The sequence below is a fragment of the Eubalaena glacialis genome, chromosome 14 (assembly GCF_028564815.1).
Source record: "Eubalaena glacialis isolate mEubGla1 chromosome 14, mEubGla1.1.hap2.+ XY, whole genome shotgun sequence".
NCBI classification, from domain to species: domain Eukaryota; kingdom Metazoa; phylum Chordata; class Mammalia; order Artiodactyla; family Balaenidae; genus Eubalaena; species Eubalaena glacialis.
Genome location: NC_083729.1, coordinates 59,971,000 through 59,994,950, shown reverse-complemented (window position 1 = coordinate 59,994,950; position 23,951 = coordinate 59,971,000). Strand labels below are relative to the sequence as shown.

The following is a 23,951-nucleotide window of genomic DNA, read 5'->3' as shown; positions in this document are numbered from 1 at the left end:
TGTAGATCTTAAATTCTGGCAGAAGCCAGGTAGACAACATGTCATAAATGTTATAATAGTACGGCAGAGTATACATTGTGGTTTTAGTCTTAGGTTCTGGAGTCAAGCACTCTTGGGTTCAAATCCTGTCTCTGTTTCCTATTAGTTGTGACCTAGGGCAGGTTCTGTGACCTCGTGAAGCCTCAGTTTCTTTATCTATAAAATGGGGACAGTTGTACCTAACAGTACCTAATTGTATTGTGAGGATTCAATAACAAAATGAATATTTATTGAGTACCTATTATATACCAGCCATTGTTCTAAGCCCTTAGGACAAAGAAAAGATAAGCAAACTCCCTGCCCAGATGGAGCTTACTGTCTAGTGAGAGGGCCAGATGACAAACAATAAATAATGTTAGGTAGTGATTAGTGCCATGAAGAAAAAGTATGGTAGAGATGACATTTGAGCAGAGATCACGTGATTGTCTGAAGAAGGGAATTCTAGGCAGAGGGAACACCAAGTGCGTAGATTCAGTGTGGGTTAGGCCTGCTTATAGCTGGAAGTCAGTGGGGCTAGAGCTCAGTAAGTGAGGGAGAGAGTGGCAGGAGATGAGGCTAGAGAGGAGGCTGACGGCTAGGTCATGGAGGGTCTTCAGAATGATGGATTTTACTTTGTGTGTCGTGGGAAGCCACTGGAACATTTTGCGTAGGGGACTGACATGATCTAACTTCTGTTTTGAAAGGATCACTTTGGTTAGATTGTACAGAAGAAAACTGGACACAGGGCGACCAGTTAGGATTCTGTTTAGTAGTCCATGTAGAGATGATGGCGGCTTAGGCCACAGTGATAGGGATAGAGTGGGGAGGTGTCTGTAGTACCTTGCACAGAGTAAGTTCTCCATAAATGTTAGCTGTTGTTATTTGTAAAAGGTGCATTGAAAGCTTCGAGGAGTGATTGGAGAGGGTTGGGAGAGAAGGATGGAAAGGTAGGTGGGGACCAGATGGTGAAGGGCCTTTGTATACCATGAAAAGGTGTTGGGGCTTTATCTTGTGAGAAAATGGTTCTCTGGTTGTATGTTAGAATTTGAGAATCTTTTTTTAAATCCATGTGACCAGGTTTAGGATGATTCATATGGGTAGCTAGGGATGCAAACCACATTTTAAGCAACTGGAAGTCTATTTAAGGATTTTAAGCATTGTTTCTTAATCAGATTTGTATTTTAGGATTACTTCTGTTTAGCCAGGATAAAATCTACAAAGACTATGTACTAAAATGCGTGGACTTTCCTGTTCACACTTCTGAGCATTTTGCTCTTAATTTAGACCTAATTCTGATAAGGTTTGTTATCTGGTTTCTTAGCCAAATGAAATTTCTATTTAGGAAATTAGAAGGAGACATTACTGATAGATGCTATACTAGAACTGTCTTTTTTTTTTTTTTTTTTTTTCTTTTCCCTGGAGGAAGCGAGAAGAGAGAGTTCGTAAGGAGAAGGAATTAGAATAGCTGCTTTGCAAGACAGAGGAGCATCAGCCCATAACCTCATACTTTCATAGTGCTGCTTTGTTTTCAAGGACTATTTTTTGATTATGCAAGCTCTTCATAATTGCAGTTTATGGTGTGAGATACGGTTACATTCACTGGGGACCAAAGAAATTGCAGTCATAATGTTGTGTGGCATTGAGAAAATGAATTTTTTTTACATGTCTAATTAAAATGATACTGATTTTTTTCAAGGAAAGGATTAAATACAGATTTTTAAAAATCACCTTAACTCTTTTTGACCGTAAGTTTGAAAATTTTCAAGCCTCCAGAAAAGTTGAAAGAATAGTACATTAATCATCCATATACTTCATCTAGTTTTACCAATTGTTAGCATTTTGTCACATTTGCTTTGTCTCTTTGTATACATTATTTTGGTTGTTATTGGAACCATTTGCCCTAAATATTTCAGCTGCATTAACTCCTGTTAAGTCTTTTAATTACTGTTTTGAATATGCCTGATCTTCAGTTTCAATAATTATATATTCCAGGTGAGCAGAACTGTAATAATTACATTTAACTTTAGCTTATAGCATTATCTCTACAGCATGATTTAATATTGAAATTTTTTATTTTATCTTCTTCAGAACAACAAGATATGGATTTGGATATAGAATTTGATGTACACCTTGGAATAGCTCATACCCGTTGGGCAACGCATGGCGAACCCAATCCTGTCAATAGCCATCCCCAGCGCTCTGATAAAAATAATGGTATGGACAGACTGTACATGCTCTGGAGTGTTTGTAGAGGGCCAATAATAGGAGAAGAATGAAAACTCTGTTTTCATTATTTTAATATGGAAAATTTCAGGCATATTCAGATGTAGAGAGTATACAGAACCTGATATATCCATCACCCAGCTTTAACATTTATCAATACATAATCAGTTATATTTTTCTATACCCCACCCAGATTATTTTGGAAGCCAATAGATATCATATAGATAGATATATCACAGATAACTAGATATCATAGCATTTAATTAGTAATTATGTAAGTGTGTATCTCTAAAAGGTAAGGACTTAGTAGATTGATTTATCTCCTAAGTCTCCTAAGAGACTTTTCCTTTTCTCTCCTTTCTTCCTTGCAGTTTACTCTATTGTTTGTCCTGTAGAGTTTCCTACAGTCTAGATCTTGCTAATGGCATGCATCCTGTGGTGTCATTTAACATGATTCTCTGTCTCTTCTATTTGTTATAAATTGGTATGGTATTTGTTTGTACCTGTAATGTTTGGATGTTTTTCTTTTTGTGTTAGGTCATTGATAATCATTGCCAATATTACTTACTTCTTTAGGGGTTATAAAATGGTGATAGTCTAATACAATCTTTCCTTCGTCATTTATTATCTAAAATACTTCTATAAAGAGAAACTTCTCCATATTAACCACTTGATTACCCTGATGTACAGATTGTATAGGAAAGGCAGGATAAATGTTTGATTTTTTTCCCCTTTATTTACCATTTTTCAAATGAAGCGGTTCTAATGTTCTAAGGTGAACAGAGTTCCTTTTTATTATTACTGTATTATTATAAATTCATGGATTTAAAATATTTCATTTGTTTCAAAACACTGAAGTAATTATCTATATTGATGCACAAAACTTCCCATCTTTAGTCATTGGGAGCTTATTCAGGTTGACTCCTGAGTCCTTTTGATGTGACCCAAGTAGGCTCAGTAGTCTTTGTTATTTTCTGGTAGTTCAAGATGTTGCAGGTTTATCTAATCTTGCCCCAAACCTGGAATCAGCCATTTCTCTAAGGAGTCCTAGTTCCTTTCAGTGGGAACGATAATTAAAGACTATAAACCTGGGTGCCATGGTGGCTGCGACATGGGGGGCCCGGAACAGATGCTGGAAGTAGCAGTGGGTACCACGGAGCCAAGGCCTGAGGGGTTGGGCGTGGCGGCCACCGAAACACAACACCCTCTGTTCCCTCCTCTTGTGGCGCCTCGTTGCTCCCCTCCATCAGCTGCCGTGAGCCAGCGCCTCCACCCCAGGAAAAGAAGGAGTGGCGATGAAGAAGACCACCGTCTTCCCCCCCAGACCAAAAGGAGTAGTAGAAAGCCTGTCTTTCACGATTCCTGGGACACAGAGTCTTCAAGCAGTGACAGGGGCGGAAGCAGCAGCAGCGGCAGCAGCATTAATAGCCAGGGCCGGTGGGCCAGGGAGTTGCTTAAAGCACCTTGTCGCCGGGTCCAGTGCCAGCACCCCACGCCCGTGCCAGGTGGTCTGCATTTGTGCCAAGGCCCTTGCTTGCACATCAGCCAGATCCTGAAGGAGGCCCACTTTCATAGCCAACAGCACCAAGGACGGCCTCCCACATGATGTGCTGGCAGTTTCTTGCCTTCTGTGAAGGGACAGTGCTGTGCAGGTTTGATATTTCAACTTAACAGTGTTTTAAAAAGTTGCACCAAAAAATGCCTGTTGGCTTTTCAGTCGATATTTGAAATAACAGGTTCACAGGCAGTTGTTTACTTCTGGTTTTGCTGCACTATTGTGATTAAAAAGGGGTTTTGAAGCTTTTTTTTTATAGGATTCTTTTGAGGGTGGGTATCAAATCTGCATCAAGGTAACCGTAGGAGGAAATCTCATCTGCATGTTGAATCCATAGTTTGTCCAATTCAGATTGATTTCTAGATCTGTCAATTAGAAATTCTACTTTATGTAAAAAGGCCTTTTAAAAATGCAGAATCTTCAATTTTTAAAATTCAATAAACTAGAGAAGAGTATCTAGTTTCCATGAAAAAAACCGAAGTTTTTTTCCAAAATACAGAATGCTTGATTCAGTTTTGCCCTGAAATTAATTGCCATACCACCTCTTAGTATGTAGATGTCCTGTTGAAAGTACTTGCTCCTTTGTGCCAGGAGAACAATCAGATCCAAGTTACACTGTGTAAGTAAGCATCCTCCCTGATAACTGTCTTCTCTCTTTGTTATATATTTATATTTCCAGAGAGGTCTTTCAGACTCTTGGATACTCAGATAACTTGTTACCATTACTCCTCCAAAGCCTACATCTCAGACTTAGAAAACATTGCTCAGTTATGAGTCAAGAAACATGTGACGACTTTTTGTCTTACAAACTTTTCCAGCAGTAGCTTATGTGATCTCATTGATAACTCCACCTCGTAGTGTCGAGAATTAAGGAGCAGGTGAAGGCTGACAAAGTGTAAGCTCTCTGAACTGATGTCTGAAGTCACAAGTATTTTGAAACTGTTGGAGAAGGATTTACTTTATGCTTAAAGTAACCCCCAACAGTAAGTAGGGGGCCACATTCCACCACTGAAACTGGAAAGACTGGTGTGGCTTAGAAATACATCAGCAGAGGCACCTCTAGAAGAAACAGCACAGTAGTATTTATTTAGAGATGGATTGTTCCCGTGTTATTTAGTCATGCTAGAGAGCCACCCAAGTTTGAATAACAAAGGCATAGATGAGTCTTCTGCCGCAGTGGCAAGCTGTGTGAACACGGAGCCAGGATGCATCAGGTCATCTTCTTGGGAGAGTGCGGGAAGGGACAACTTGCCATTCTACGTGGAGGAAAGTGCCTTAGAGTCTACTGCCTGCTCTCACCCTCCACTTCACTGGGAGTCCGCACAGCGCACCCAGCAGGTCTGAGGAGCATGGATAGCTCTAGAAGGAACTTTCCTCTTTGTCAAGATTAGAAAAGGACACGGGACAGGATGAGATTTTCTTATGTGACAGAACTAAAATTGAAGATGAGGCCTATAGGAAGAGGGCAAACATATGTACCTCCTTTCCATGGTTTGTTCCTCTAAATGGGTAGAGTTGAAAGGTCAGTTACTTGAAGTAGAAATGTAGAGTTGTGAGGGAAAGTTTCAGCATAGGCCCATGCTTACGGAGGGGATTGTTTGTCCAAGAATTTTTTTTTTTTTACTACCATCTCCCAAGTTCTAAAACCAGATGTTTGATGAGGATTTTGGATCATAATAGGTTTTATGGCAGGGAATATGGAAAGGATACATTGCTAATATTTTATCCAACAAAAAGGCAAACAGCAACTAAATGCTGTAAGAAGACAAGCTCTCAGGCACACATGTACACAACACAATTCAGAAATACCCAGGAGGACTCCTGCAGGCTTAATGGATGGCAGTCTGCTGAAACAAAACGTGTATTAACAAGAACATGGGGCTTCCCTGGTGGCGCAGTGGTTGAGAATCTGCCTGCCAATGCAGGGGACACGGGTTCGAGCCCTGATCTGGGAAGATCCCACATGCTGCGGAGCAACTAAGCCCGCGAGCCACAACTACTGAGCCTGCGCTCCGCAACAAGAGAGGCCGCGATAGTGAGAGGCCCGCGCACCGCGATGAAGAGCGGCCCCCGCTTGCCGCAACTAGAGAAAGCCCTCGCACAGAAACGAAGACCCAACACAGCCAAAAATAAATATAAAAATAAATAAATTAATTAAAAAAAAAAAGTCTTTTAAAAAAAACAAAAAACAAGAACATGTAAAACTCAAGAAAGCACGTTCCTTTTATTTCCCACCCAGCTGAAAGAAATGAAAGATGAAACCATCACTGAAACAAAACAGTTTTTTCCCAAATAAGTACAGTTATAGTGCTGGGCTAGCAATTAACTATTTTACCCTGTTAAACACAAGAATAATCTCCATCCCCTCCTGCATATTTTCTACAGCCTTGGCAGCTTCAGATACATTTCTGCTATGAGGCTACTTGATAGTAAATGGTCGTCTTTTAAAACTTCTGTTAGCTCAAGCTAGTAACACCATGTACTTCTATATTGCGCTGCCAAAAAAAAAAAAAGACTATAAACCAGGTCTTAGAAGTGCTCATTGCACCTAGGCCTTTTCAGTGGGCAGAACTAGGAAATATATATACCTCTGTGTATGTGCATGTATAAATTTAAAGAGAAAACACAACATAATTTTACACTAACACTTTCAATTCAAATCCAGGTCTGTAAGGTTTTTACTTAACCTCATTGATTTATGTATTTCTTTTCAGTCACACTTAAAAACTTAGTTCTTAACACCAGCAACATACTTATTTGATCTATCAGATGATACATGTACAATGGAATCATAATGTCAACACTACCATAACAGTATGTTGACTGTTTTTTGTTTATTTTTTTTTGTCCTTAGGGTATATCTCTCTAGGGATGTATAATCAAATTACTATGTTTTGGAGTCACTTGGAATAATCCTTCTGTATGTAATTGTTCTACTAGCTGGGTATAGCATTATGTTAATATATTTTATTTTGAGTTTTAGGAATTGATTTTCTTTAAAAAATAATTTTTATTTAAAACTATTTAAAATATTTGCAGAGTTCTGAGGTCATACCTATAAAAAAGGCATACTAAAATAAGTCTAGCTTCTATCTTATTTCCTATTCCTTATTCCATCTCTTCCTGTATATAAACATTTAACAAAATTTTTGAGTCTATTCTTCCATAATTTTAAAAAATAAGTGCGTATATACATAAGTGTATATATGTATGTATGTGTGTATATATATCACTTTGAGGTAAGATTTTGTAGTTTAATTCAGTAGCTACCTTTTTAGGTTTTTCATGCTTCACATATTATTGGATTAGAATGTTAACTACTCAAACTTTAATACTGACAAGGTCTTTATAAAAGATTTCTGAAAAACTATATGTTATATTTTGAGAATTTGGCTTTAATTTAAGGCTTTATATCAGCTATTTATGATTCTCTGTGTTCTAGCATTAAAATTTTAAGATTTATTTTTGTAGTATCATTTTGTGGTATCTTTTCTTTCTTAGAAATCTCGTGAAGTGTTTAACATTTGGTTTGTAATGAACATGTTCAGTTCAAGCTCATTTAATGTCAGATCTTTAAGTATATTAAAAAACATTTTGATAATTTGATATAAAATTGAATTTAGTGGTAATTTCTCTCCTGATTTACATGAAATTTAAATAAGAAATCCACATTAGTTGCCTTTACTTTACATACACTGTCAGTGGCTACAAATAATATTGTCAACTCCTGATTGCACATTCTTACGTTTTTGAAAGTTATTTAATCAAAAAAAGATGAAAATTATCCCACTGTCATCTGTATTTGATCTTGAAATGCTGCTTTAACTTTAGTTTATCTGACATTCTGGGAATTTTCTGGACCTCAGATAAGTAAATTAAACTACAGAACTGAGTAACTGTCTGTTTTTTCTCAATTCTTTAACTTTGGTTTTAAACTCATTTAGTGTAAACTGGATGAAGTCTTTCTCTTTAAACTTAGGAATGTTTTATGCATAAGAATGAATGAACAAAGAAGTGAGAATAATAGTTTAGTTCAACCCTTTCATTTTGCAAATGAGGAAACTAGCCCAGGGAACCTGCTTCTTTTACATGGTGGCACTGGACTGGTAGTTTAGCCACAACTGAAGTTGATGTCTCTAGACTCCAGTTTATTGTATTAACCCACTATACCCACCTCTTAGCACTGTGTGCTTCTACATGTGAACTGTGCTGCTGATCTACCTGAGGGTAATCTGATGATGAAAAGTGGATAATACTTGATTACACCTGAAAGTATAGCATGTAACAAATTTTTTGACTTGAGAAAAATCTCTTAATAGTAATGGCAATTTATAGTGTTTATTAGACCTATAATTTTTTGGTCATCAATACTTTTATCTCTTTTAGAATTTATTGTTATTCACAATGGAATCATCACCAACTACAAAGACTTGAAAAAGTTTTTGGTAAGTAAAGTGACCTATAAAGACTACCAGTCTTTGAAGAATACTTCTAATGAGAGCACTGAGGTTGTTTGTTGGGATGTACAGTAAATCCTATCTCGATGTGATCAAATAATTCCTAAGACAATTACAAGGATATGGTGGTTTATTGGACTTTTCTTTGTTGACAGTAGAACTTTTTTGTTTCTTATATGAAAAGAAAATAATTATTTGGCTTGATTATAAAGGACCCAAAAGCTTAAATAAAATTGGAATTTGGGGGGATGTCTTTGCATTGTGAGAGACCGTGTCATTTTTAAAAGATTCTAGGGTGTTAGAAGACTCAAGACAGATTGAATGAAGGCTCCATGCCCTAAATAGCTGTGTACTGTATAGTAATGGTAATGATGATGACTTCATGAGTGACTTCTCAGAGCTGTCCAGTTCAGCATTCTGCAGTGATGGAAGCTTTCTATACATGTACTGTCCCAATATGGTAGCCACTGTCCACATGTGGCTGTTGAGGTAGGATGAATGAGGAACTAAATTTGAAATTTTATTTCACTTTAAATTTAAATAGCCACATATAGCTAATGGCCATTGTATTGGACAGTGAAATATCATCATTAAAGAAGGAATCATGGGCTTCCCTGGTGGCAAAGTGGTTAAGAATCCGCCTGCCAATGCAGGGGACACGGGTTCGAGCCCTGGTCCGGGAAGATCCCACATGCCACAGAGCAACTAAGCCTGTGCGCCACAACTACTGAGCCTGCGCTCTAGAGCCTGCGAGCCACAACTACTGAAGCCCACGCGCCTAGAGCCCACGCTCCACAACAAGAGAAGCCACCGCAAGGAGAAGCCCGTGCTCCGCAACAAGAGAAGCTGCCACAATGAGAAGCCCGTACATCGCAACAAAGGGTAGCCCCCACTCGACCCAACTAAAGAAAGCCCGTGCAGCAACAACGAAGACCCAACACAGCCAAAAATAAATAAATAAATTTATTTAAAAAAAAAAAAGGAATCATTATATTCATAATGGAATTAGTGGTTTGTGAATGTTATATATTTCATTATATTTTAATTATTTTAAAATGTATTTAATTCATATATGACATATATAGATTTGTATAATTATAAGTATGTTTGGTCACAGAGAATACCTCACTATTTTGGGTTCACCGTAATTAGATGGTGACCTTAATTTTAAAGAGTGGGTAATCAGGGTGTGGTGGTCAAAAAAAGACTAGAAGTTGGATAATGAGATTTTTGAGGAAAAATTGTGTAGAAAAGATTTAGATATTATGAATATTTCCTTGAATGGGTCAAAATTTTTTCCTTTCTAATTACAGGAAAGCAAAGGCTATGACTTTGAATCTGAAACAGACACAGAGACAATTGCCAAGCTTGTTAAATACATGTATGACAATCGGGAAAGTCAAGATACAAGTTTTACTACCTTGGTGGAGAGAGTCATCCAACAATTGGTATTAAACCACACTTTTAAAGATAATTATTGCCAACACTAATCACAATAAACGCTTAAAAATAACTTCGATAAGTACGAATTATGCTAATTTCTTAAGTATTTTTTGCTTTTATTTCCCATGTATATAACTATTCAACTTGAATAATTTTGAAAGACTGTTGTTTTAATGATTTTACTTCTTTCACTGTAGTTTAGTGTCCTGGGAACTAAAAATAATCCAAAAGCAGTTTGTCCAAAGACTATGCATACACACACACAAACCCATACACACCACACACAAACATGTGCACAGTACACACAGTTGGGGATTCATCACTTTTTTGCTTCCTGCTCATTCAAGTGTTCCTCTAGTCAATAACTTAGCGAAGGGTAGCTTTGGTGAAATACACACTCTTTATTCTGGGATAATGTCTGCATGTCTCTAAGCCAGTAGTCAACTCATTTTTCCTTATGGGGACTTTTCCTTGGCCCTGTACCTCTACAGAAAATTATTTCCCAACCCAAGAGAAAAGTGGTATTGTTTTTGATCTCATCCCAGTTGTCCTAATTAAAGATTAAAGATATCAAAGATACACAAAGGTCCAAATACATAGTGACTTCCACCCCCGCCCCCCCCGCCTCAATCCCACTCATAACTGGCTTTCCCATTTAAAAGCCCTTTACCTCTCTATGAAGGTCCAACCATTACCTCCCATATCCACCCAAATCTTATGATATCTGCAGCAAAAGGAGTCAGGAAGGTAGAGAAGATAGAGAACTGTTCCTTCTCTTTACTCAAGGCAGAGTAGTGTGCCTTCCCAGCCTTTTCTTGTTTCTACTCGTATAACCCAGTTTTTTCTGTTCTTTCCTTCTCCTACCTTATGTTCCTCCTTTATTCATTCTTGATTTCCTTAGGCCCTGTCCCTGAGGAGTTTGGGTTGAGGGGGCGGTATGGTGTGCATGTTAATAATTGTGATTGTGTATATTTATGTCTCCAATATCAAGGACAAAAAGAATGGAAGTTAACAGTGGTATAAAATTACGGGGCCAGAGAATGGGTTTTGGATATGGAGCTTGGGATCTTTTCTGATTCTGCCTTCCCTTACTAATGCATAGTATGGGAGATATGATGTACCTATTAAGAAGTATTGGTAGCGTGTACAAAGGTGTCTTTTAAAATGGTCTGTTTAGGAGCTATTATCTACTGAGCCTATTTCAAGAGTGGGCTTGGTTAAAAAGTGGATCTTGGATACATCAAAGCTCAGGAGTAAGTGTCTACCTAAAATTTAGACTCATTTATAAACTAGTGCAAAAGAGTAGCTGTGTGAACAAAACATTTCTGTGCTGAAGCCAGTATATTTTAGGCATTTCACATTTGATAATTGATTATAATATATATTGCTAATGCATTTTTTTCCCTCTATAGGAAGGTGCTTTTGCACTTGTATTTAAAAGTGTTCATTTTCCTGGCCAAGCAGTAGGCACAAGGTATATATAAATTTAATAATGACTAATAATTATATGTATTTTGAAACTTTAGAATTATAAGCTTATTCCCTGTACACTATGAATGGCCCTTCACCATAACGGCTCTGTCCTTTTTTAGAGATATCTGTGTGAGTCATCCCTTGGTATCCATGGGGGATTGGTTCCAGGAACTCCCGTGAATACCAAAATCCATGGATGTGCAAGTCCCCTATATAAAATGGTGTAGTGTTTGCGTATAACCTAGATACATACTCCTGTACACTTTAAATCATCTCTAGATTACTTACATACTCTAATGTAATGTAAATGTTACATACATAGTTGTAAATACAACGCAAATGCTAGTGTGTAAATAGTTGCCAGTGTGTGGCAAATTCAAGTTTTGCTTTTTGGAACTTTCTGGAATTTTTTTCCCCGAATATTTTCAGTCTGCAGTTGGTTGACTCTGCAGATGTGGAACCCATGCATATGGGAGGTCGACCGTATTTATTTTCATATGCCCTTCTTGTCTGTTGTTTTACTGCTATTCCGTGTAACAGAATCCCTTAACAAAGCAAAAGCATTTTGGCATTTATAATTGGCCTTTTGTTTGTAGTGGGGCACCATTGTTACTTTGTGAATTTGGATGTTGAATATTTTGTAAAATATCCATATTTTTCAGAACTATATATTCTAGACAGAGTCTTAGATAATTGTACCAGTACTACTTTTGCTGGGATATTCAAGCCTAATCATGAAGTCCTTTTTAGAACAGTGTGGAACCCTAAGAGTTGGTAAGAGAGAGCTGTCTTTAAAATGAAGTCAAGGGGACTAATGTTCATATATTGTTCACACATCAAAAGAAAGGTTCCATTTTACATTAAAAAGGAGAAAACTTTCTAATGCATCATTATAGAACAGGGGTCTGCAAACTTTTTCTGTAACAGGACAGATAGTAAATATTTTAGGCTTTCTGGGCCATGTTGCCTCTGTGGCAACCACTTAGTTTTGCTGTCGTAGTGTGAAAGCAGTTGTAGAAAATGTGTAGAGGAAAGGGCATGGCTGTGTTCCAGTAAAAATAGAGAAACCTGGCCTGTGGGTCATAGTTGGCTGACTTCTGAATATTTTTTAAAAACTCTGTTTGTGTCGTTCTTTTGTTATATCTGAAGTTGAACTTGGAGGGAGAGTTTAAACATTATTTGCAGAGCGTTCCCTCATCATTTAAAGTTTGTATCATTAGTGCATTACTTATAAAAATGGTTTAATTCTGTTTAATTTTGTACTAACAGACGAGGTAGCCCTCTGTTGATTGGTGTACGAAGTGAACATAAACTATCTACTGATCACATTCCAATCCTCTACAGAACAGGTAAAAACTATTCCTACATCATGCCATGGGAAAAATGTATAAATTGAGTGCAGTAGTTATAAAGAATTGTTTTCCTTAAATTGATTAAATGCCCCTTTGGTCAGATCCACTTATATATATAGTTCTGTCTAGATATGAAAAGAATTTGTTTTTGTGATTTCTCTGACGAGTAGAATTTTCTTCTGTTGTATATCCTTAGCTAGGACTCAGATTGGATCAAAATTCACATGGTGGGGATCACAGGGAGAAAGAGGTGGGAAATGCACTCTGCATGGATGGGGAGGAATCTTATCCTCTTTTGTTCATTCTTTACTAATTCTTTGTTCTTGGAGTGAGTGAATGTGCTGGGCCTCTAAAAATAGGCTTATTTTATGGGGAAACATATTTTGACATTATTTTTCTAATTTGTGGAGTGTATTTTGTCTGTCTGCTTTTGGCATTTAGAAAACTGCTTTTAATAATTTGTTTCTTTAAGATCTCTGAGATTTGAGGAAATAGTTGAAATTTTAAAGTTTTTTCCTTTGTTTTAAATTAAAATCATGTAGGATACATTATTATAAATAAGATGCTGAGATTAGGAAAAGAGCATTGTGTTTGCATGCTAGGCTATTGTAGATTGACCTCTGTGGTAGTTATTTGAATAATTTAGCCTAATTTTTAACTGAAATATGTTTAAATGGATTTTGTTTTATGCATGACATTTTACGTTTATATTTTTACATTTGATACCTTGATTGGCTTTGTTTGCATCTGGAGTTTTTTTTAAATTTACATTTGAAGTTTATCTTTTTAGCTGTACAAACTGGATCATTTTTTGATACAATTAGACAAAAAATGGTGTGTTATTTTTGTTTACTTTTTTACTAAAAGCTCTCTCTGTAAAAGACACAGGGAATGGTAAATTCAGGAAATTGAAACCCATATTATTAATGCATAATTCTTGGTTTCTTGAAAAAGATTTAGCAAAGTACTCTAAACCTATTCATCTTTAGATAGTGGCTGCTTTCACTGTTTTACCTAGAGCAGACAGTTATTTCCTTAAATAACCTTCAGTCCTGAGATGTTTGAACTTATTTTCCTCCTCCCCTCCCTCTCTTTTCAGAAAAAAAACTAGCCTACCAGTATAAATTTTGGATCCAGAGTTCCAGATTTCTGTTAATAATTCTGCTTGTGTATATATTACTTATGTGATGTGTTACCTTGTACAATGTCTTAGGCTGCTTTTAGAAGCAATGGAAAAACATTGGCTAAGGTCTTAAGAAGTTGGAAGAAAAATTTATCGTGAGACATCTTTTTGAGATGAGGGGTTGTGTTTTAGTAACCCTGATTTCTCTAGCTCCTAGTAGGTAGATAATGTATAGCTCAGCAGAGTTTAGTTTAAAAAGTACAGCCTCTTATTGAAGAGGCTGTATAAAGGGGAAAACACTGGACTGGCTTTCAAGCATTTGCTATTTTCTCCAGGTATAACTACTGACCAAATAAAGCAGGATGATAATAATCATTTCCACTTAAGTCAAATCAGAGGAGATAAACAATAGATGGGAAAACATTTTACAGATTGTAACAGTCATATAGATGTCAAGTGGTAATATTCTTTTCATTTAAATAGGCAGTGATACCTTGAATTCTTCTGAATATTGTATTTAAATATACCCTGTTACTTGAAGAAGGAAATAACCAGTATTTGTAGAAAGAATATGGTGAAACTCAACCCCAGTAGGACATTTTATAACCAAAGCTAGTTGTATTTAAAAAATTTTAAATGTAGGTGCTGGCCTATCCCTTTGCCTATTTTTTAATTCACCTTTTTACATACAGTAAAGTTCACTCTTTTTGATGTACAATTTCATGAGTTCTGTCAATTGCATAGAGTTGTATAATCACCTCCACAATCAAGATAAAGAACAATTTATCCCCTAAAAAGTTCCCTCAGCTGACCCTCTGTAGTCAACCCTTGTCCCCATACCCAGCCCCTGGCAAACACTGATCTGTTTTATCTTTTTATAGTGTTATCTTCTCTGGGATGTCATCTTATACTTGTTTTTTAAAGTGTGGTATCTTTTCTGCTATTGAATTTGGGTGGGAAGAGCTATTTTGCTTTCATGCCTAAAACACACCAAATAATCATGGGTTGTGGAGAACTTTGAATGTATGTTACTGAGAATAATTACTATCAAGTTTTTATAGACATGCATTTTAGAGGATGGACACAATATGAGTTTTTACAAGTATATTTATGGTATCCTCTGGCCATTGTATCCATTGGTTACAAGGTCTACTATGTCCTGATCTTAGAGAAAGGTGCTTTTTTGTCTCTGTGACATTTATATAGCCTTCAATTAATAGTATTTTCTGTATTTTGCAAATTTGTCAAACTTCATTATGCCTTCTAGTTTTGACTTTAGTTGTGAATAAGCAGAGAGGGAAAAAATTCTTCATCAATAGCTTGACAAATTAAGTAGAAATGCCAGAATTCTAAAGTGCTAGAATTAAAAGATATTATCATTGCAAAAGGACTATACTTTATCCTGACATAAAAGTAATGTAAGAAAATCCAATTTTAAGAAAGGAGAGGTTCTGGGTTTATAGTTCCAGTCCTTAGCAGTAGCTGCCATGTATGATATACCATGGTTAGAGAGTTATAGGTATCTTTGTTTTGTTTTTTGATCGGAATTAGTGTAGCCTGAACTTGACTTGTTATGCTGACTTACTGTTAAAATCTAGAGAAGTTTTGTTAGGAGATAATAAAAATATGCCACTAGGCTTCATTTTATTTTTCATTGCACAATTTTGATATTTTTAATGTAATTTTAATGATAAGTTTAAGTATACAAACTTACATGTATTAATTTCATTAAGTTTTGTATGAAGTTAACTTAAAATTAGGCTGTACATACATTAAAAAAAGACTTAGTGACATTAATTATTTACCTTTTACTTGGAAAAGAAATATTACATTAAAGAACGTATAACACAGCACTGTATCTGTCACGCTCTCTTTAATAGTTGCTCTTTCACTCTATGCCCGTTGTTCTTGTTGGCTTATTGCATTGGAAATAGGGTGATCTACCTGGCATTGAAAAGTTGCTGGAATTATTTTGCATTGCTATGGTTTTTTGTTGATTTTGTAGAAAATTATGTATATTTATATATCAGCCATGGTTTTCTACATGTGTGCTGATTCTGTTAACTCTATAATATAGGCAAAGATAAGAAAGGAAGCTGTAATCTCTCTCGTGTGGACAGCACAACTTGCCTTTTCCCCGTTGAAGAAAAAGCAGTGGAGTATTACTTTGCTTCTGATGCAAGGTGAGCTTTCTTGGTTGATTCAGAGAGAATTCTTAGTAAAACTTCTCATGCTACAAGAAACCAAGAAGTCATTTTGTATATATCTAGTCATGCTGTAGAGGAGAACTTTGTTAATTAAGGATGTGAAGGTGACCTTTTTGGAGTTGGTGTTCTAGAACGTTTTTGCTGTCAATTCAAAGTATGTATGTCAGTGTACAAAGAAGAGATAAGTCCTTGAGACTTGTTCCAGTGTATTTACTCTGAGCTCGTGTTTTTTTTTTCCTCTTCTTTTAGGAGCCTTAACCCAGGTTTTATAGGAAGGAGAGATTTTAGATTGGAGAGTAGAATGGCTTAGGAGCATACCAATTATAGTGTAATTGCTAACCTATATTGTAGTTTTAATCCAACGTGGACACATCTTTTTAATTCAGAATTAATTGGCAGCAAAATCACTTTTATATAGGAAATAGTATTAGACTAGGACATTTTGAGAGAAAATGCAGTGGGGATGCTTAGAGGCATTTATAAATGAAATTCGAATAGTAATGAGGATAAAATGGAATCACTCAAATCGCCAACAGGTATTTGAATCATTCATTGTGCCTGAAAGTAAGGGGATCTAAAAATGAATGATCGTGCAGTTCACGACTGCAGGGGATGTATTATCTCAGTGAGAAAACAAGCTTCACTGTTTTCTAAATTTTACAGGTATGTAGGGTATGTAGTCGGTGCTGAGATGTGTCATTGCTGTCATTAGGTAGGTTTGTTACAGAGCTGACAGTTTTGGCTTAAATAATCTGGAAGTTGCAGAAGTGTCTCGGCCTCTTTTCATTCACTCATGCGTTCATATTGAACACTCCAGCAAAGCCATGTGCTCGGCTCAGGAGATAATGGTGGGTAAGAATAAAAATATTACTTGTCCTTAAGGAGCTCTTCCTTAACGGGAGAGACAAATTTTAGTCAATGGTCACCAAGTATAGAATTCCAGCCGTGACATGAACTACAGAATGCTTATAACAGGGTGACTTAACCCTCCTATAGGTACATTTCTTTAAGGGAATGGAGCTTGAACTGAGAGTTAAGGAGATACTAGGAGTTAAGTAGGTAAGGAGGTGGAGGGAAGAACAGGCATTCTCTGCAGATGGATCAGCCTGTGAGATCTTGGGCTGGGTGTGAGTGTGGCTGGAATAGAGAGGAAGTTTGGTGGGAGACAAGGCCAGAGAAAGAGGTACGGGTCATGGTAAAGGCATTTTGCTGTTTTCCTAAGAGCTAAAGGGAAGCTGTTGAGCGGTGTGTTGGTGAGGGAGAAATCTTGATTAGGGTTGTCTTTTGATGTCCATTTTGGCAGAAATGGAGAGTGGATGGAGGGAGGTTAGAGGGAATGTGGGTGGAAGTTGGGAGGTTCCTGCAGTAGTTCAGCCAAGGGCTGATGGTAGCTTGAACTGGTTTGTGGTGGTGGACACAGAGAGAAGCTTTGGGAAATATTTAGGAGTTATGATTGGAGGACTGGTGATAGGTAGGATGAGGAGGAAATAACCATGCTTTCTCATCTGATCTCATCAAATTGGTTGCCACACAGAGTTCCTTTTCTTCATTGTCTGCAGTGACCACCCCCCTCCTTCATTTCCCTGTAGGGAATGGCATTGATAACCAGAAAGTTATCAGAGATATTGCAGGATGATAGACTTTGTATTTAAACTTGGTCCTTTTGTCCTAATGATAGTTGTGTTAATAGTAATCATCCTAGATTATTGATTGTACTGTCTCCTTGTTTAGTGCTGTCATAGAACATACCAATCGTGTCATCTTTCTCGAGGATGATGATGTCGCTGCAGTGGTGGACGGCCGTCTTTCTATCCATCGAATTAAACGGACTGCGGGAGATCACCCTGGACGAGCTGTGCAGACCCTCCAGATGGAACTCCAGCAGATCATGAAGGGTGAACCTTTCTATCCTGTTACACCTTGGTGTCCTCGATGCAAAGGATATTTTCTCCTTCCTGACCTGGTGTAGGAATCTGATAATACAGATTAGTGAAGGGATAACCCCAGAAAGGGGGATGATTCTTTGGAGAAATTATCTGCTGTTTTGATAATACTTCTTCAGACGAATTCATGGTTTCTTGTTTCTAACATTAAAAAAGAAATCAATTATTTAAATGGTACTTGATGTTTTAAGATACTTTATAAACATAGTTTGTGTTCTATTCTTTGTTCCTCTCTTATTCTCTCGCTTCAGTTTTCTCATATATGAAATGGGGATAATAGGATTTACGTCATTAAGGTTGTTTTGGGGATTAAGCCCTTACAACAGTGTCTGACATGCTTAGTGAGCTCTACATAATGTTTGCTACTATTAACTATTATGATTATGGTGATTGTGGTTTATATTTTCCTTTCTGATGGGGTTGTGGTGAAAAACAAGCTAACATTTATTGTATAATGGCTATATGTCAAGTCTTTACTCTATTAATCCACGCTACCACGCTATGAAATAGCTGCTAGAACAGATTATTTTACAGATTAAGGAATTTCCCAGAGCTGCTTAGCTATTAAAAGATAGAATCATGATTTGAACCTAGATCTGACTCTAAAACTTAAGCTTGTCCCACTCCCCTGTTTTTCTATAATTGCATATTTTAGGTATGAAGTTAATAAAAGTATTTTTCCTCCTTGTTCATTTTTCTTCCCATTGGGTAAAATGTCATGTATGAATATTGTTCTCTACTGCATGACCTTTCGTTTCATTTCATTTACTAAGATTGTATTAAAGGAGATAGACTTTTAGTTGAATACAAATTTCTTCTCCTTTGGCTTGTTAATTTTTGTTTTAATGATACAATTTATATTACTTTAGGCAACTTCAGTTCATTTATGCAGAAGGAAATTTTTGAGCAGCCAGAGTCAGTTGTGAACACAATGAGAGGAAGAGTCAACTTTGATGACTATACTGGTAATTACATGTGAATTATGTTATTATTTCAAGTCTCTCATGGGGGTTGACATTGACAGCCTTATAGGGTTCATTGTCCTTTATAGCCTTGTAGAATAACTATGGCTCTCAGCCATCAGTGGAGCCCAGTCCTCTTTTAAAAGTCCTTCAGTGTGTGATTCCACTGATATGAGGTGTATCTAGGTTAGTCAGATTTGTAGAGACAGAAGGTAGATTAGTGGTCACCAGGGGCCGGGGAGAGGGGGGAATGGGGAGTTAGTGTTTAACGGGTATAGAGCTTCAGTTTGGGACGATGCCAGAGTTCTGAGATGGGTGATGGTCATGATTGCGCAACAACGTGAATGTGCTTAATACCACTGAATTGTACACTTACAAATAGTTAAAACGATAAATTTTATGTTATGTATATTTTACCACAATAAAAAATAAGGGAATAATAATAATGGTTGCCGGGAGCTGAAGGGACAGGGGAGTGGAGAGTGACTGCTAATGAATACGGATGTTTTGGAGGTGATGAAAGTCTAAAGTTAGATAGTGGTAATGGTTGCACAACTCTGAAATACTAAACACCACGATCATACACTTTCAAAGGGTGAATTTTATGGTAAGTGACATACCTCTAAAATGGTTATGAAAAATATAAAAAATGCCTAGAAAGTCACATTTGAAAATTGTTGTCAGTTACGGGACTATTAGGGTGATTTTCTTGGAGGAAAAAAAAAAGTTCTTCAGTGTACCATTAAGAACATTTAACTTCTTTTCAGTACAAAAATCCTTTATTGGGCACCTACTATGTACCAGGGACTGTTCTGAACACTGAATTCTCAGAAGAATGGGACCTGGTCCCTTTGTTGGGAAGCTTGCTTGTATCTGTTCAGCCTAGGTTTTCTCTCTCAGTTTATAAATGAGTGATGTGTGAACTTCCCAGAGGTTTTCCAGGTGCTTGCCTAACGCCTTATGGGATAACCTGTACTTTCCTGCCTGTTTAAGGTGGGGTGACAGTGCAGCTCTGGTCTTACTTCTGGAAGTTCTCTCTAGACCTTGTGTCGCAGGAGTTTCTGCACCTTGCTGAGATGAGTTTGAGATTGACTTTCTGTGGTCATAGGATATCCATAAACTATTTATCGCTAAATCAGATTTTTGGAACATTCTTCATGACCAGTTTAATAAACAGTTTAACAAACAAGCTTTGGGCTAAGCTTCTCAGTGTTAGGAATCAGTTTTTGAGAAATTATATCTAGTATGCAACAATCTTTTCCTGAATTTGTGTGTTATACATATAATATTAAGTGCCTTCTCTTTTATGTCACGTCCTGCTAACTGATAGAGAATGATTCTCTGAATAAATGCGGTTTTTGTATACTTTTCTTTTCTGGAGGCATCAGACTCTTTCTCAGCAGGAGAGATTTGTTAAAGGCTGAATTATAAGTTGAACATCTGGTGAACATGGTGTGTGGAGCACCATGCTGAACGTATCAGGGACTGTAGGAAAGTTACCTCTGCTGCGGTCTCCTCCTTGAGGTTCTTAGAAGGGGGATGAATACATAATTAACTATTTAAAGAAAGGTAAAATATGATAAATGACATTAGAAACACAGTTTAATGTTGAAATGTTTAAAGTTTAGTGTTGAATTTAGAGAAAGTAGAGAATGAATCTGTTTGTGGACAGGGGGCCAGGGAAGGCTCCATGAAGTAGGCAGGTGGTGGTTTAAAGGATTTGGAAGGTTTGAATAGGTAAAGATGAGATGGGAGCATTGCAGTTGGGTAGAATGCATTTGCTAAGAGGAGATAGTAGAAAACCATCAGAAATTTGTTTGTGAAATAATATGTAGTCCAGTTTGTCTGCCACATCTAGTACTTGAAGAGGAATAGAGAGCAGTAAGTCTAGGGAAGAAGGTGAGAGGAACTGCCCAGGAGGACCGTGAATGCATTCTATTGAGTGTGAACTGCCCAGGAGGGCCGTGAATGCATTCTATTGAGTGTGAACTGCCCAGGAGGGCCGTGAATGCATTCTGTTGAGTGTGAAGGGTACCTCCCTTTGTAGAAATTGCAGAGCTGTTAGGAGACTTAGGAGCCAGGGGTGATCAGAGCTTTACTGAAGTGACCTGGGTACCAGTCTCCAGTGTGCATTGGAGGAGCGAGAGGCTGAGATGCAGTCGCCAGTAAGGATGTTGTCCCATCTGGGGTAAAGCAGTGGGGAATGGGAGGGCAGCGGGGGCCAGGAGAGAAACAGGAGCACTCCAAAGAAGGACCTGTATCTGCTTGTGTGGGAGAGGGGGTTGTGGAAGGTGGTTGAACTGGAAGAACGGGGAGAGTAGCAGTAAATACTATTATGGTATGGAATGGAAATAAGATTAGGAAAAAGTTTTGTTTTATAAGGGAAAAGAAGGAGATAAACTTTGAAAAGTCATGATTTTAAAAAGCACTTTTATCTATGGTATGTGTTCCTCATAAAAGTTCTATAATATAAACAGGATAGCTGTTATCTTTTTTTTGTTGTTAAGATAAGGAAATTGAGGCTCTGTCAGTTTGCAGTCTGGCCAAAGGTCACACCGCCAGTCATCTATGGAGCCAGACTAGCCTCCAGTGTTCAGTGGTGTTCCCGCTGCATCCCACCCCTTTCCTCCAGACACTCCTGCTGTAGTAGTGGTCTCCCTTACCAGAAGTAGGAGTCTCTCCAAAGCATCAGTTCAGACCATGGGCGACTCCTTCCAGAACTATCCCAAACGCCCCTCGGCCATCAGGGAATTTGCTAGGACTAATTTTAGGGAAACGCTTGTGACCAGCTAATCTCACTGTCTAACCTCCCTGTCCTTCTTGGTCATCATCTGAAATACAAGTCTCCCTGATAGTCTGTCTACTTTATACTTAGTCATCTCCAAACTGATTTGCCTTTGCATGACTCCCTACCCAGCCTCTTAATGTTGTTTCCTTTTCCCTCAAGTCTTTTCAATACATGCCGAGGTCTGAGGCAGAGGTACATGAAAAGGAACAGCAAGAATGCCAGTCTGGCTGGGGTGGCCTGGGTGAGAGGAGAAGTGCTAGGAGATTAGGTCAGAGTGAAGCAGGAGGCAGGGCTTGTGGCCACTTGAAGGCCATATAAGGAGTTTGGACTTCATTCCAAAGTTACTTGGGAAGCCAGTGAAGCTTTTCGTTGTTTTATTTTCTACTTAACTAGTTTCGTAAAATAGAGAAATATAATTGGCCCTCTCAGTATTGAAATTTAAAAGGAAGAACGTAAATTATTCAAAAATATAAAAAGCAAAACATATACCTTGGTTCCATTTTGTAACTAGTTAAGGCAGAAGAAAAGAGTGGAGGAGATAAAGAGCAGGGGCAGAGTAGACGGACCGACGGTGGGTCAGATGGCGAAGGACGCTGCCCACGGGCGTGCTCACTGCTCTCCTCAGCTGGGCGCTGAACTGTCTGGTAGCCACACAGAGCCTTGGGCAGTATATTCACTTGGTAGGTGCTCAGAATATTAGTTGAATAATTGAATGAATGTTGGATGAAAATTTCTCACAGGTAGAAAACTAGCCATGTGTAGAAGGACCCATAGACAAGGCACCCTTAGCAGAACACATACGTGGCTATAGAGACAGAAGGAGGACAGACTCATTGGAGGGTTTGTGATCAGATTTATGTTTTTAAAGAATCCCTCTAAAAGATCATTCTGGCTGTGTGTGGAGAACAGGCTCTAGGAGGTAGAGAATAGAAGTTAGGAGAGTACGGCTCTTGTCCCGGGGAGGGATGTTGGACTTGGCTGATGATGTTAGAGGTACAGTTTGAAGGTGGGGCTCACAGGGCTTGCTTCTGCAGTCGCTGTTGAGCAACCAAGGATGGATGACCCTGCCGCTAGGTGAGCGGGGTGGCGTTGACTGAGATGGGAAAGACTGAGAGGACAGTGATTTGTATTGTGTTGAGGGCACTGTTCTGGGCATGTAATGGAAATGAACACAACTAAGACAATTTTTTTCCCAAGCAGGCTTACTGAGATATAATTAGGTATAATAAAATTGACTGTTCTTAATGTATAATTCAGCGAGTTTTGACCAACTTCCACAACATGGTCATAATCCTAAACAACCTGTACAACAATCAAGAGTTAGCACAGATCCTTCACGGGAAAAATTTCCCCAAGCCCCTTTGTAGTCAGCCCTTTCCCCACCTCCAGCCTCCAGCATCTACTGATCTATTGTCCGTGTCCCTATAGTTCTGCCTTTAAGATACCTTTTAATCTGAAGAGAGGAATGTAAAAATGACCGAACAAGGTAGGATGTGGTAGATACTGTAGTTGTGTAGGCGCGTCAGGGGGTGCGGAAGGTTAGTTACAAGTTGGGGGTGGCCAGTTAAGTTCTGACTTACTTAGTTTACATTTCAAAACGAGAGAGAACTCTGCTTCCTAAGAGGAATATGAATGCTTTAAAACAGCAGTGTTTTTTCCCAGATTGGCATTGGCCACTCATGAAAAGCGATTACCTGTTTCATATGGTTCTTTCCTAAATAATTATATCCACAAACTTTTATTTCAGTGAATTTGGGCGGTTTGAAGGATCACATTAAGGAGATCCAGAGGTGTCGGCGTTTGATTCTTATCGCTTGTGGAACAAGTTATCATGCTGGTGTAGCAGTAAGTGGCTTCTTAAAATTTTAGTTGTGTCATTTTGGGTATTAGAAGATATCTGCAGATAAACAGTATCTCCAGTAACGCACCATGTAAAACTATTTTTTGTTAAAACATCGTGTTTTCTTTTCATGTTGTGACGGCAAAAATCAAGAAGGTTGGGGGGAGAAATTTTAATAGCTACTTGGAATTATTTATCAATGGATCATCTGCTTTAGAAAGGTCCTTACATATACCGGTAGACCACCTGCAACTAACTTCATGAAAGGCAAAGAGTGGAAAGTTCTTATGCCATCCTGGCCTTGCAGTCCACAGCGCATGCCTACTTCTGTTAGAGCCATCACTGGGTTTTGTGTATCATTGTTCACTTGCCCCAGACAGATGGCTGTGTGAACCTCAACAGGATTTTACTTGGTAGGCACATTTCTGCAAAGAAAGGAAGTCTTCTTTTTGATAGACTTTGTTCTTTAAATTGTTATTTTGGAAGCTGAAATTCTGTATCAAAGATGTGTGTTGGTTGTCAATATAGAAGCCTAGGAATTTAACAGTCTTTTAGTCCAATAAATCA

At 37.9% G+C, this 23,951-nt stretch overlaps 1 protein-coding gene and 1 pseudogene across 5 annotated transcripts in view; both read left to right on the top strand.

Moving 5' to 3' along the window:
* Positions 1-23,951, top strand: part of GFPT1 (glutamine--fructose-6-phosphate transaminase 1) — a 69,517-nt gene that overhangs the window by 19,467 nt on the left and 26,099 nt on the right. For 4 of the 5 annotated variants that reach the window (XM_061168787.1, XM_061168784.1, XM_061168785.1 and 1 more), the window contains exons 4-12: positions 2,107-2,232; positions 8,183-8,241; positions 9,567-9,701; positions 11,109-11,170; positions 12,439-12,518; positions 15,722-15,827; positions 17,583-17,746; positions 18,664-18,759; positions 23,292-23,389. In XM_061168787.1, the coding sequence (XP_061024770.1) occupies positions 2,107-2,232; positions 8,183-8,241; positions 9,567-9,701; positions 11,109-11,170; positions 12,439-12,518; positions 15,722-15,827; positions 17,583-17,746; positions 18,664-18,759; positions 23,292-23,389 (926 nt within the window). The remainder of the gene's footprint in view (positions 1-2,106; positions 2,233-8,182; positions 8,242-9,566; positions 9,702-11,108; positions 11,171-12,438; positions 12,519-15,721; positions 15,828-17,582; positions 17,747-18,663; positions 18,760-23,291; positions 23,390-23,951) is intronic. The other variant, XM_061168786.1, reaches the window with a different exon arrangement.
* LOC133074700 (protein FAM104A-like) lies at positions 3,418-3,885 on the top strand (annotated as a pseudogene).